General features: G+C 35.1%; 1 protein-coding gene across 5 annotated transcripts in view; it reads right to left on the minus strand.

Annotated features, from left to right (window-relative positions):
- Positions 1–2,806: 2,806 nt before the first annotated feature.
- The window catches only part of LOC138700920 (uncharacterized), a 205,283-nt gene continuing 193,693 nt past the window's right edge, over positions 2,807–14,396 (minus strand). For all 5 annotated transcript variants that reach the window (XM_069827378.1, XM_069827352.1, XM_069827361.1 and 2 more), the window contains one exon: positions 2,807–5,949. In XM_069827378.1, coding sequence (XP_069683479.1) covers positions 5,716–5,949 — 234 coding nt within the window. In that variant the 3' untranslated portion in view covers positions 2,807–5,715. The remainder of the gene's footprint in view (positions 5,950–14,396) is intronic.

Genomic DNA, 14,396 nt, shown 5'->3' on the forward strand with positions numbered 1-14,396 from the left:
AAGACAAATTTGCACGTGTTAATGTTGTTGTTTTCTAATGCCAGGTGTTGACAATAAAGTCATTTGACCTCTTGCACTTCAATATTTTTCAAAGATATTATCATGGTCAGCCACTGAAGCACAGATTTTGAGGTGTTCTGAATCCATTTCTTGGTTTGAGTTGCACAATGGGCAGTTAGGGGACTGATATATTCCAATTCTATGCAGGTGTTTGGCCAAACGGTCATGCCTGTTGCCAATCTAAATGCAGCTAGAGACGATTTTCGTGGTAAATAGGAAATTAACTGTGGATTATGACGCAGAGTGTTCCACTTTTTCCCTTGAGATTGTGTATCGAATTTTGTTTGTTGAAGTCTAAGTAGGCTATGTAGATTTAATAAATCTTTTCACAGGGTGCACGTGTTAATGTTTGTAATATTCTTTTTTGTTTTTTTAATGGAGAATTTGGATTCTGAAATTTACCGAAAAGTGGAATTTAGTGAAAAGGTAAGCTTTCATGTCAGTGGACACATGAACAGACATAACTACGATTTTTGGCTGTGAGATATGCTGAAAGACTGTGAATATGCAACCAAGCCACGTGATGATAATCTGCATTAGAGAATAATGGATGCAACTGCAGCAATTCCACAAGAATTCTGCATATCACGTGGAAAAGTTGTGTTGAAAGCGATGGTGAACAAGTGGAGAAATTTTGAAGTTAGTGTAGTATGTAAGTGTGAATCACTACTAATACCGGTATAAGTGTTAATATTCTTTAGACACAGTATACTTACAAATATCATTTCATACAAATGTTTTTGGAATTAGATTCAAGAGAAATATTAACATAAAATGTTCCTTCTTTTTAGAGGGTCTCAAAATACATTACAGAAAAAAGAAATTGTATTTTAAATGACATCACAAGGTTAAAAAGTATGGTAATACAGCTAACAACACTGTCATTATGCAAGAAGAATTTTGAACTTTACTAGTTTCGAGATCCAACATTTTTAGCAGCATGCAATATTATAACAAAAAAGACATTAACTACAGAGGAAACAGCTGATCTGAACTATTTTCGTAGATATTATATAAATTACTATATTACCAATGATATTCCTGTTTGTCATTAATTTATGGACATCTCTTTCGAAATAGTGGTCAATATAATGAATACAAATAACTTACCTATATTTGAATTTCTGTATGTTAATATTTATGACGACAATATTAGTATACCGTTAACTGTCTTTCTAAAGTGGAGGAAGACGCAATTATTTTTTACTGAGGAGGAATTTTGTTGGTAGTTTTCTCATTGTTATAAAAAGAAGAATGCACATTGTACAAGATATACCATTATAAAAAAACACTTGAATTCTAACAGCAGCAGAGTGGCATTCCTTTTCACCTAATGGAGGGTGTGATTATAATCCTCAGAATGTCGTGTTATCTTCTCATTATACGAAGTATCAAAAAAATAATTTTTATAGAAATAAGTTTTCAGCACATCTAATATAGAAAAATGGATTTCTGGCGTACTGGCAGTCTGTTTATGTACAGAAATTTCCACAGAACTATTGAACGGATTTTGTTCATATTCAGTACATACAAGTCAGATTTTCTGGGGATTATGCTTATGAAAAGTGGGACTTCACTAGACCTTGAATCTACATGGCTAAAATAGACGTATTGAACCACATATCTTAGTCACAATACCTAAGCAAAGCGACTATAAGGAGTTCAACATTCATTTCTACGAAGAGGAGTGGTGAGCACAATAAGCCTCAGGCTGTGGTGCAAGCCTCCGATCTCCTCCTCCATGTAATTGTAAAAAAAAAAAAAGTTTCCACTAAAATAACATAATATAGACTCCTTTATTTAGAAAAATAACAAAATGGCGATTTATTCAAAATCAACTGGAGAGGTATATGTTAGGAACTAAAAAGATTTTTGCTTCACATATAAGATCATGTATAATAAATTAAATGGTGTAGGCAGGACGTTTCCAAAAATGTTTTTAATTTTTTTTTATTATTTACGTTATTTATGGTTTCAATGTTGCCTATAATGACTTTATAATTAACTTATTCTGAGCCATTACGTAAACAAAGCAGAAAAGAGAATTTTTGTTTTCTGAAGAACTTCTCAATTTGAGACATAAATCTTCAAATAATCCAATAATTAATCTCCTACAGAAATGGATTTCTGAAAACATTCATGAATTTATGTTCTGGTGTGAATTGAGAAATCAGATTTCAGACTAAACTTTAACGTAAGATATGTGAACTGTATCTTTCCTTCATTTTTCTTGAGCATTTTAAATTTTCTTACAATAGAGACACATATGGATCATATGAGGAGACAAAGAGGAAGGCAGAAAATAGGAAAGATTGGAGAAAGCTGAGTTTACAGTGAAAAACCTGCCCTTGGGCAGAACAATGAATGAATGAATGAATGAATGAATGAAGAGAATATACTATTAATTACTGAAATATTTTTAGGTACCGTACTTAAAAAATAAACTTTCAGAAATAAGTCTGCTAAGTGTTGAAGTTACATAGATAAGTATACAAAATTAAATACATAAAAAAACCTCTATATCATTTCCTTTTGAAATATTGAGGCGATTGTTTTATCTATAATTACCTTGAAACTTAGCAAGTACGACTGCAGGCCTATTTCCCAATTCATTAAGCCACATTTGCATATGATGAAATCTGTTTTCCTTCCCTCCATAAAGCCAGCCACATCTATATCCTCACAAGCACTGTACTTAGTGCAATATTCTTATCATGACACTGGGAAGAAGTAAACAATGTCAACACACGTGCAAAGTGTCTCTGCTTTATTGTTTACACAGACTTTACATTTTAGCTGTCAAAAATATAACAGCTGTGTAAAAATAAATATCTTTATATTAACTGAATTATGCAAATTTCACATTTAATTAAGTTTATTATTAATAAGTGTGTATAGACATACATACATACATATGAAAAAAATTAACAACAAAATGAATTTATTTTACTTTACAAATGCAAATCAATCTTGTGGCTTAGCAGTAACACAAAATTATTAGTTATTCATTCAATTCAAAACTAGTATTATTATGATGCACTTAATTCTCCAGAAAATTGCTTATGTTTTAAAATTACTATAATATGCCCTACAATATAAAAGCAATTTTGATACAAAGGTATTTCAAATATTATTAAAAATGAATTATATAAAAAAATTATACTGTACTTTAAATAGCTGTCAACTGTCAATATAAGACTGTAGAGAAGCCTTAAAATATAGTATTACGTTGGACAATGGAAGTTCTGGCATTTGTAGCTTTAGAACAGAATGTCCGCATAAGGAAGTTACATGAAGGGCCTAGCAATCTTGTATAAATAAGGCTAACTGATAACAATGGCCTGACCAGCAGGATTCTAATATTACATTAATAATATATTATTTTAAATGTAATGAGTTTCTTCAATAAACTTACCACAATCTTTAAATTTTTTAAAACGAGATATGCAAAAATGTGTACAAAAAATAAACAAAAATAAGGGATGTGATTGAAATAATTCGACACCCAATCATATATATTACTGTTATAATATAACAAAACTTTTAATAACATGTTTGTATATAGTTCAGGCTTTATCTTCACTGTGAAACCGACAGATAAAGACGAGACATTTATAGTGCTATTGAAATTACAGCCTAGTGAACAGCCTATAAGTGTTTAATTTCACATCCAACAGCCTAGTGAACAATCTCTAGGTGCTTAATTTCACATTCAGTGGATTCTGTATCATTTTCATTTTTGATTTTATGAGTAAGCTTTTTGTATAGATGTCTCAAACTTTATACTATGGAGGCTCTAGAGCATTTATTAGTTTTCTTAATATGCAGAAGAAATGGGTATGATAAAATGTATGAGTCAAGTGGGATGCTACTGAAAATACAACTAGCATTTTGCTGGTGTTTCTACTTTACAAATATTTTGATTTGACAATAATACTTCCAAGTGTACATAGCAATTCTTTTGCTTAATTCCGCATATGTAACAATTTGCTCGTCATTTCTTTTTGTGTCAATTTTTATGCAACAAACTACATCCTATTCAACTACAGTAAATGAATGAAAATATAATTAGTTGTTGATTGAAGACATAAAATCAAAATCAGAACGGAATTTAAAACATGTGGAAGCATTATAAAAAACTTACACCAAAGTACAGAGCGATCCAAAAGTCGCGCACATCAAAATTAATGGGTGCTATGCATAGACATTTCGCTATCCTGCACTATGAGCGTGCTAAACTAGCCCTGGCTATTGAGTGATTACTTGTACAGGATTCATATCATATCATATCGCTAACACTGGTTTATGAATACGAAAACATTAATTCACTGATCATCCATTGGAAGCCCGCACTAAGAATGTCTATGAATATGGCCCATAGTATCTATATTCAGTAGTGCAGTTGGAAAGTGCTATCGGCCACCACTAGATAGCATCACTGTATTAACAGCAACAAACCTAGACGTCATTGTGATGTGTATGTATACATTGACGCTTGCAGTAGTCCTTTGTTTACTGCTCGGCAAACATGTCGTTTTCCCAACAGCAATGAGTTTTCATTGTTGAACATTACTTTTCCAGTCGTTCTTATGCACGTGGTGTAGACGAATTTCTTAGGAATTATCCGGATGTGGCAGTGCCTAACAATTCGACCATAACGAGATTAGTCGCCTGTTTTAAGAAATGTGGATCAGCACTTCTTGACAATGATGAATGTGATTGTTGGTTCCAACAGGACAGTGACACATGTCACACATCTAATGAAACCATGCAGTTTTTGCACGAGTTTTTTGGTGACCATATCATTTCTCAAATATTATGGCCCCCACGTTCCCCCGATTTGATGTCCCCAGATTTCTTCCTGTGGGGTTATCTGAAAGGAAGGGTATACAAAACAGGCCGCACACTCTGGAGGAACTAAAAAGGAACATAACAACAGAGATTAACAACATCAATGTACACTTGCTCAAACAAGTGGCCGCAAACATGGTAAAAAGAGTTCGTACATGCCATTTTCAGCATATATTATGAAAAATGAAGTAACTCATGTGAAAACTCATGTAATAATAATAATAATAATAATAATAATAATAATAATAATAATAATAATGTTTTATTTTCGCTGGCAGAGTTAAGGCCATAAGGCCTTCTCTTCCACTCAACCAGCCTTAATCAATAGAATACATGTAAGTAAACGTAATAAATCATCTTTATAAATATATGTGAATGTATTATTAAGATGTGCGCGACGTTTGGATCGCTCTGTAGAAAATCAGAAAATCTGATACAAATTCAGATTTGAGACACGAAACAACAGAATAGCCTATTCTTCTACCTTTCATTCAGTTAAAGAAAGACATACACAGAATTATTGAATAATTCCGTTGTTTTTTCAACTTAGAATATAATTTTGTTTTATTTTAAGTTTTATAACAGCTTTTACAACATAAATAATTCCATCTCATTACATTTTGAGCATACATTGCACTATAAATACCGTGTAACTTGTAGACAGGTAGGATATTATATATCGCATAATAATTTAATACCGATATTACATCATGATTATCCTGCTCATTATAATGATGCGAATCCCTTCTTTACTGGACAGCTTCTCCTCCTGATGGAAGACCAGACGCTAAGTATGCCATGGAACTAACGCAGTCTCTTATTAATCTGAGCAATGAGATCGTCAACTCGAGCAGAAGTTCCTCGAAATTTGGCTGGTTCAGGACCGATCATCTGGATCAGTTGTGGAACATCTTGTTGTGAGATCTGGCAGAAACGATTAAGAGCCTTCATGCAGCGAAAGATTTGTTCCTCTGGTGGGTTGCTGTTAAAGTACTGTAGCAGGGCCATAGTTAGCTCCACAGCAACATCATCGAATACCTGAAGAGCATATTACAAATAACACTTAGCTTGTAACTAACATTGGACACTAAATACCTTTAGTGTATAATATAATAAGTATATATTATATACTTAAAGTAAACAAATATTATATTACATAATCATTACACTTATGTACACTGAAACATTAACTCTCATTTAATTTTATTCTTCGCTTTTCATCTACACATTTATTTATTCATTTATTCACTTACTTTCGCATGTATTTATTATTAAATTTATTTATACATTTATTACATTATTGCTTCATTTGTTTTTATTATTTTACTAGTCATTTGCAACCATCTACAATGGAAGCACAATTACTTTCTTGCTAATTTTATATAAAAAGACTTTGTAGTAGCTATTGGAAATTGCAAGCAGTACATTGCTTAATTTCTGTGATTTAATCAAAACAGTCATATCAATTCTTTCAAATATGCGAGAAATCGATAACAACAGAAATGTAAGTAGGCTGGAGGTTTTTCGGAATTGATAAGTATTGAATACAATGGGGGAGGAGATAACAGTGGAATGTGAAAATGGGGGAAATGGAAGAACCCTACTGCCAATTAATAAAAGATTATGTGATGTTAATGGTGACAATGATGACTGTGACAGTGCTGATGATAATGAAGCTGGTAAGCTGGAGGATGCAGTATTGCAGGTGAGGGAAAAAGAGGAGGTAGGGTTGCTACCCATCCCAATTTTGTTGGGGCAGTCCCGATTTCAGAAAAAATGTCCTGTATCCAGACATGGCTCTGTCAAGATGGTAAAATGATCCTACTTTTGCGTATTTTAATAATTAATTTGGTTGTTATTATTATTTTTTTAAATAGAATAATATATTTTTTACGAAGTTGGAACCACAGTCTTTGAATGTATTTGGCAACACTGCACTGCTAATGCAACAGATTTCTAGCAATATCGAAAACTAAAATATGTCTCATTGTTGGATTTGGTTGCTGTTTGATGTAGTCAATAATAAGTAACAGTCTTGTGTTTAGATTTATAGACGACTTACAAATGTTTAGCAAATTTAAATATAGAGCAGATGATAGTGACAGTGGAATAGAAAATGAAAAAAAGCGAATGTGCAGGAACAGCAACAACAAAATTATTTATTTAGAAACGTGAGGGCTTGCCTATACAACACAGAATAATGCACAAGTTGATTAAAATAAATTATTACTAACTTGAAGGTTACATTGTGGATTAAATTTAAATATGTGGTTGATATAGATGATGCTGAAATAGTATTAGGTGCTAACAGTGCGAAGGTATCAGCATAGATTAATTATTATATTTCTCTTTAATGTTGACCTTTTTCATTATGCATAATAATAATAATAATAATAATAATAATAATAATAATAATAATAATAATAATAATAATAATAGATCATGTTATTTAAATTGGTCATACTTCTTTATACTTATTACATACGTATGAATCGTTTTTCATTAGAAAGGCCGTATGGAAAAAAGATCAATAATTGTACCTTCCACTACCCCCCTCCAACTAGTTGTATGAAGTGTCCCTCCTCTTCACCTCTGGAAGGTAGCAACCCCAAGAGAAGAGCGAGTTGTTGCACGTGAAGGGGGAAGAGGAATACGAGTAGTTGCAAGTGGAGGAGCATGACGAGGGCGAGGTGCTTAAGGTGACAGAGGAGGAGTTACAAGTGGCGGACTTGCATGTGAAGAGGAGAAGGACGACGACGTGTTGCACGTAAAAGAGGAGGAGGACGATGACGACGACGTGTTGTAGATACAAGAGGAGTAATACGAGATGCTGCAGTTGAAGGAGGAAGAGGAGGAGTAGAATGACGTGATGCAGGTGGGGGAGGAGAAGGAGAATTACGAGTGTTGCAGTTCGAGAAAGAGGGCGACGACATGTTGTAGGTGGAGGAAGAGGACGATGATATGTTGTAGGTGAAGAAAGACATGTTGTAGGTGGAGGAAGAGGACGATGACATGTTGTAGGTGGAGGAAGAGATGTTGTAGGTGGAGAAAGATATGTTGTAGGTGGAGAAAGACATGTTGTAGGTGGAGAAAGACATGTTGTAGGTGGAGGAAGAGGACGATAACATGTTGTAAGTGGAGGAAGAGGACGATGACGACTGTTGCAGGCAGAGGAAGAGGACGACGAAGTGTTGCAGGCAGAGGAAGAGGACGACGAAGTGTTGCAGGCAGAGGAAGAGGACGACGAAGTGTTGCAGGCGGAGGAAGAGGACGACGTGTTGCAGGCAGAGGAAGAGGACGACGTGTTGCAGGCAGAGAAGGACGACGACGATGACGTGTTGCAGATGGAGGAGAAAGACGACGTTTTGCAAGCGGAGGAGAAGGACGACGACGTATTGCAAGCGGAGGACGACATTTTTTTTTTATTTTAGTGTGTTATTTTACGACGCTGTATCAACATCTCAGGTTATTTAGCATCTGAATGAAATGAAGGTGATAATGCCGGTGAAATGAGTCCGGGGTCCAGCACCGAAAGTTACCCAGCATTTGCTCGTATTGGGTTGAGGGAAAACCCCGGAAAAAAAACCTCAACCAGCTAACTTGCCCCGACCGGGATTCGAACCTGGGCCACCTGGTTTCGCAGCCAGACGCGCTGACTGTCGACGACATGTTGCAGGTGGAGAGGGGTGACGACGTGTTGCAGGTGGAGGACATGGACGTATTGCAGATGGAGAACGAGGACAACGACGTGTTGCAGATGGAGGATGACGACGTGTTCAGGTGAAGGACAAGAACAAAGTGTTCAGGACAACGACGTGTTGCAGGTGGAGGACGAGAATGACGACGACGTGTTGTGGGTAGGAGACGAGGGCGACGTGTTGCAAGTGGAGAACGAGGACGACAACCTGTATAGCAGATAGAGGACGAGGATGAGAACGTGTTGGAGGTAAAGGAAGAGGTCGACAATGTGTTGCAGGTGGAGAACGAGGGCTACGATGTATTGTAAGTGGAGGAAGAGGACGACGTCTTGGAGGTGGAGGAAGAGGGCAACGACGTGTAGAAGGTGGAGGAAGAGGGTGACAGTGTGTTGCAGGTGGTGTAAGAGGGCGACGACGTGTTGAAGGTGGAGGGCGAGAGCGACGACGTGTTGCAGGTGGAGGAAGAGGGTGATGATGTGTTGCAGGCGGAGAAAGAGAAAAACGATGTTGCAGGTGGAGGAAGAGGACGACGATGCGTTGCAGGCTTAAGAGGAGAAGGACGATGATGTGTTGCACGTGTAGGACGAGAATGACGAGGTATTGCAAGTGAAGGACGAGGACGACGAGGTATTGCAGGTGGAGGACGACGAGGTTGCAGATGTTGGACGCTGAAGTGTTGAAGATTGAGGACGAGCTGAAGGAACGAGGTGTTGGAGGTGAATGATGACGAGTTGTTGCAGGTGAAGGACGAGATGTTACAGGTGAAGGACAAGTTATTTCAGGCTAAAGAAAAGAGATGTTGCTAGTGGAGGAAGGCTAGATGCTGCTGACTGTGCAGGTTGAGCTGTGGTGGTGAAGGAAGAATGAAATAGGGAAAGTAATGAAGATGTAGAAGAAGGAAATGGTGATGATGTTGGAGGAAATTGTGATATCGGAAAAGGAACTGGAGAAAGGGAAGGAGGGGGTGGTGGATATGAAAAATAAAGGAAATGAGAACAAGACGAAGGAGAGAAAAGCAGGAGAGGATGAGAAGAAAAGAAAAAGAAATAAGCACATGTAACTCACACTGAAATCAACATTTTAAACAAATATCTGATTCATAATGTATTTGTAATTTGTAATGAAAATAGTTGCTTACAGTATTTTAGTATGATTCTAATGTTTCTGCACCCCACAGAGCTACATAGGATGAGCTGAGTCTGTCGGTGGCTATTAATATTTTTTTTAACAGCTAGACTACGTAGATCCAAAATAACAGTCTTATTGGACACTATCCAAAACAAATATCACTGAAAGCTTACACTCAAGACACCTGTTCTCTCACAATGAAGAAAGAATTACGCTTATGTAAAATGTCAATGTAGCAAATGTCGTTATGAAGTAAGTATTTTATTATATTGCACATGTGTGCGACAGTCAGTGTATTGCTTTTCATGTGAAAGGGGTTAGAAACATTATAAATAAGATTAATTTATCGTACGAAGTAGTACTTGATAAATGCTTTACGTAAATCAGTTGATAGTATTACTTTCAACGTTAAAAACACTTAAATCAATTTACATAAGATTTACCATAATGATTTCTACCTTAAGAATTGTTACTTGAACATCAAATTAAAATTTATTTTCATAGCTCTTAAACAGTTAAAATGTACTGGTAGGTATTTATTTGTAAATGCATTACCTCAAAAAATAATATTAGACACTTCACCTGTTTAAAAAAAGTAAAAGAAAAAAGTTATTGCAGTATGCTTTGTTTGGAAAAAATGTTATTTTACACGATAGGTGTACTAAGAGTTTTTTTTCCTTTTTTTTTTTACCTTGCACAAATTTGCGCTAATAAAATATATTTTAAATGTTTATTTTTCAATCTCCACATTTTATTACATAAACATATCATTACTATAGGTACCTATTTTGAAATATAGTGCTGAGATATGGAAATTTACAAAAAGACAAATTAGTAGACTTCAGGCTGCAGAGATGAGATTTCTGAGAGGAATCGTGAGTAAGTTAAGAATAGATATCCTAAATTAAAAAATGAAAAAAGAAAGCAGGGGTCGAAAATTTAAAATATTTCTGGAAAATCAACGATTGTGATGGTTTGGTTATGTGAAAGGATTGGATGAAGACAGATTATGTACCCAGAAAAGTGCTGGAATTGGTAGAAAAAGGAGAATAGACAAATAGGAAAATCAAGAAGCAGATGGCTGGACCAGGTTAGAGGGACATCGAAAGAAGAGAAGAAAGGCATGAAGTAGATGGAACTCAACTGTGAGAGGATAAGGAAAAATGGAGGCTCTTATCAATGACTTGACCCTCGAAAGAGGACACGAGCTAGAAGAAGAAGAAGAAGAAGAAGAAGAAGAAGAAGAAGAAGAAGAAGAAGAAGAAGGATTATTATTATTATTTTTTTAATGAGAATTTTCATTTTTGGCGTAAAAAGGTTCGTGCAACATCTGTGTAGCTATATACAAATACATTTTGCAGTAGCTATACTGAAATTAATTGTTCAATCTTGGGGCCTGAAGACCAGTATTTCTATTTACTCTTTTAAGTCGTCTTAGAATAACAATGTGAATCAGTTATGATTTAATGTAGCATTTCATAAATTAAAAATTGTTAGTCATTGAATTAAAAATAACATAATTTATTCTAATCTAACACTACGAGTGGGCTTTTTACCCTAAAAGTTTTTCTAGTTATTTTGAATACAATGAAGCTATAATTTCATTCTGCTGAGTGAGGAATTACAGCTTGACAAATTTATAAAGTATTATTTAACATAAAAAGCCATCTTTGCACTACATAATTCTATCCGAAAATGTGTAAAACAAATTCACTTTTATGGATTGTTAAAATAAATTACTGTACCTTGTACACAATTATATGAATTCTTATTTATATGCAACACACTGAAAAGTCAGTGAGCAAGGAAGCTGACAGACATATATGTTAAGTTAGGAATGACATGCAGAAAGTAGCAACATTAACGAATGTTACTCCTTTGAAGGAGTACTTACAATTTTATTTTTATATAGCGATATTATCTAAGAAAAAGGTATAGGAATTAGAGGAAGAAATGCATACTAGTATTTTTAGTCTGAGTCAGAAAATATTAATTGTTCTATATAACCTCCAAACATGAAATATTTTTCCTGCTACTGGTACCTTTGATATGCACCCAGCAGGCAAAAGTCTTCTAAGTGCTTTGTTTTGATTCATTTTCTGAAAAAATGCAATTGGAATACAGCTGAAAACACCTTGTTTAGTTTTTATTAAAGAAATACTAGAATTTTCAAAGCACTTGCTTTAAAAAAATTGCGCTATTCAAATCATACATTTGTTTCGATTACAGGTTCTGTGCTATTTTATGACTAAAAATTATATTTAGCAGCAGAAATAATTTCCCATTGCAACTACTGAAATAATTATACACAGACAATTATTTTTGAGTTTCATGTTTCATTTATTTCACATACTCAACATTAATTCTGAATCTGAACTATTGAATTGAAATATTTTCCAAAGTGATATTCTCTATTTTTCAATAGACATTACAACTGATGTTATAATGTCAGGGGAAAAAAATTTCATTGTTTATATCTGGAACCCACTGACAATTCTCAATATTATAGTACAACCTGAAATAACATCAGATAGGGTGTACCATTAGCTGAATGGCTCGAATGTCGGCTCTCCATTTTAGTAACACGAGTTCAAATCTCGGTGGAGTTCATGTTGAATTTATGGTGAACAAAGGCATTATGTGGTAGGTATGTGCGGGGTACTTCTGTTTCCACTACTCGCATTCAACCATTATTCCATTAATCATCAAGCTGGTGCGCTGTAGACCACCTCCCATGGTATTTCAAGGGCAAAGAATGTATACGCACAGAATGTCCCTCCTAGAGGGGGACACTGTGGTAAAATGATGCAAAGTCATGTACCGGTCATTGGAGGAGAGGAAAAATGAAATTATTTCAGTTCTTGTACATTATTTTATATGAAGTGCTAATGAAAATGAAATAAAGTAATTTTTTTAAATATTTTTTTAAAATTATACTAATGGTGGGTATTTGACTGTTGGTCATTCTCCTATATGCAGCCAGTTGTGTAAACCAATTTACCGAAAGACTCGTTGGCCAGGGTGCACCATAGGAGGCTGGTCTATACTACACACGTGATGAGATGATGATGGAGATCTGTTGCTATGCCTCAGGGAAACTAGCTCCTGGAGGAAACCCCTGTGTTACCTGGACCATGGGCTTTCCCAACACGAGTTATAAATCGGGGGCACACCAGAGATGAAACCTGGGTCCACAGGATTATAAGTCCATGTTCTAGCCACTAGATCACTGTGGTAGCACAAGCAAAACATGGGAAGACAAGAAATATAATTAAAATCGAAAAATTCTATAGTCATGAAATTTCTTGAAGTACATAATATATGATTTAGCACAGAATTTTTAAGATGTAAAATGTTTTACCTAAACAATTCCATGTATAGTACACTACAAATTAATATCAATACCATGCAACATTTCTCATTGATAATCATTTATTCATTTGAATATAGATGGAGCACCACTCAAATATCTTTTCATTTAACAGAAGCATTATTAGTAATATTTCCTCAAGTTAGATGCTTACTAATTCTAACAAATTATGAAATTTCTCTATTTATTGAATTTGCATTAGTAAAATTAGACTATTGTTTCACAACCACATATAATTTTCAATAAATGAGAGAGTGTGTGTGATTAGAAGATCTGTGATTTTGTTGCTGTCATAGGTTTGTCACCAGTTCAGACTGTGACTACAGTTCCAAATCACAGCTCCGAGAAATGTCATCTCTGCCCAGTATGTGATTCATAGCGAAGAAAGTTAATGTCAGTAACTCTCTGATATTGAAGTTATGCACTTGCTATATTCTTCCGCAGATAATTCACTTAATCATTCATAAACATTCTTGGGCAAATGTAAGCGTCCACACACAGCAATAACACAATCCAGAGGTCAAAACGTGTTTCGTTTTCAGTATACTCGCCGCCATACTAATTACTATTCTTGATATAAGACATGGCACCAGTATATCAACTCAATTACCAGAAGAGCAATAAACATCTGTTGGTTCTTGATGAGAAACATTAGTATTCGTCATAGTTTGTTCAGAGATAAATAGATGGCAGTGAAATTGAGTTCTAGATGACTTGGGAATTTACAGACAGGAAACGGAGCCCCACAATTGCCAAAAATCATCCGAACACAAAAATCACACTGTGACAAAATTACTATTGTCTATCACAGTGATTTTTCCGAAGCTGTCACAGTTCGGAGCTGTGATGCTAAAACTACTCTATCTCACCCTGTCTTTAGTGAGTGAGTGAGTGAGTGAGTGAGTGAGTGAGTGAGTGAGTGAGTGAGTGAGTGTGTGTGTGTGTGTGTGTGTGTGTGTGTGTGTGTGTGTGTGTGTGTGTGTGTGTGTGTGCATATCTTTGATCTTGTAGCTATATTTTCTTCATTTACCATAATGTATTCTAGTAACATGTTGTCACTTCTGTATCGGTATTGAATTTTGTATCTTCTTTCATGACAGGACATTGGAAGAGAGAATCTCTGTCGATGACTGTGTTAGGGTTATTGTACAAAGTATGTTGAAGTTATGTACAGAGAAAGACTTACGTTAATATTTTGCAAGACTGCAGTGATTTGTACGTAAATCAAAGATAGTCATAGCTTTTTATTTTCATTTTGGAAAGTCTGGTTTAGATCTTTCCCTTCGAAA

The sequence above is a fragment of the Periplaneta americana genome, chromosome 1 (genome assembly GCF_040183065.1).
Source record: "Periplaneta americana isolate PAMFEO1 chromosome 1, P.americana_PAMFEO1_priV1, whole genome shotgun sequence".
In the NCBI taxonomy this organism is placed as follows: Eukaryota; Metazoa; Arthropoda; class Insecta; order Blattodea; family Blattidae; genus Periplaneta; species Periplaneta americana.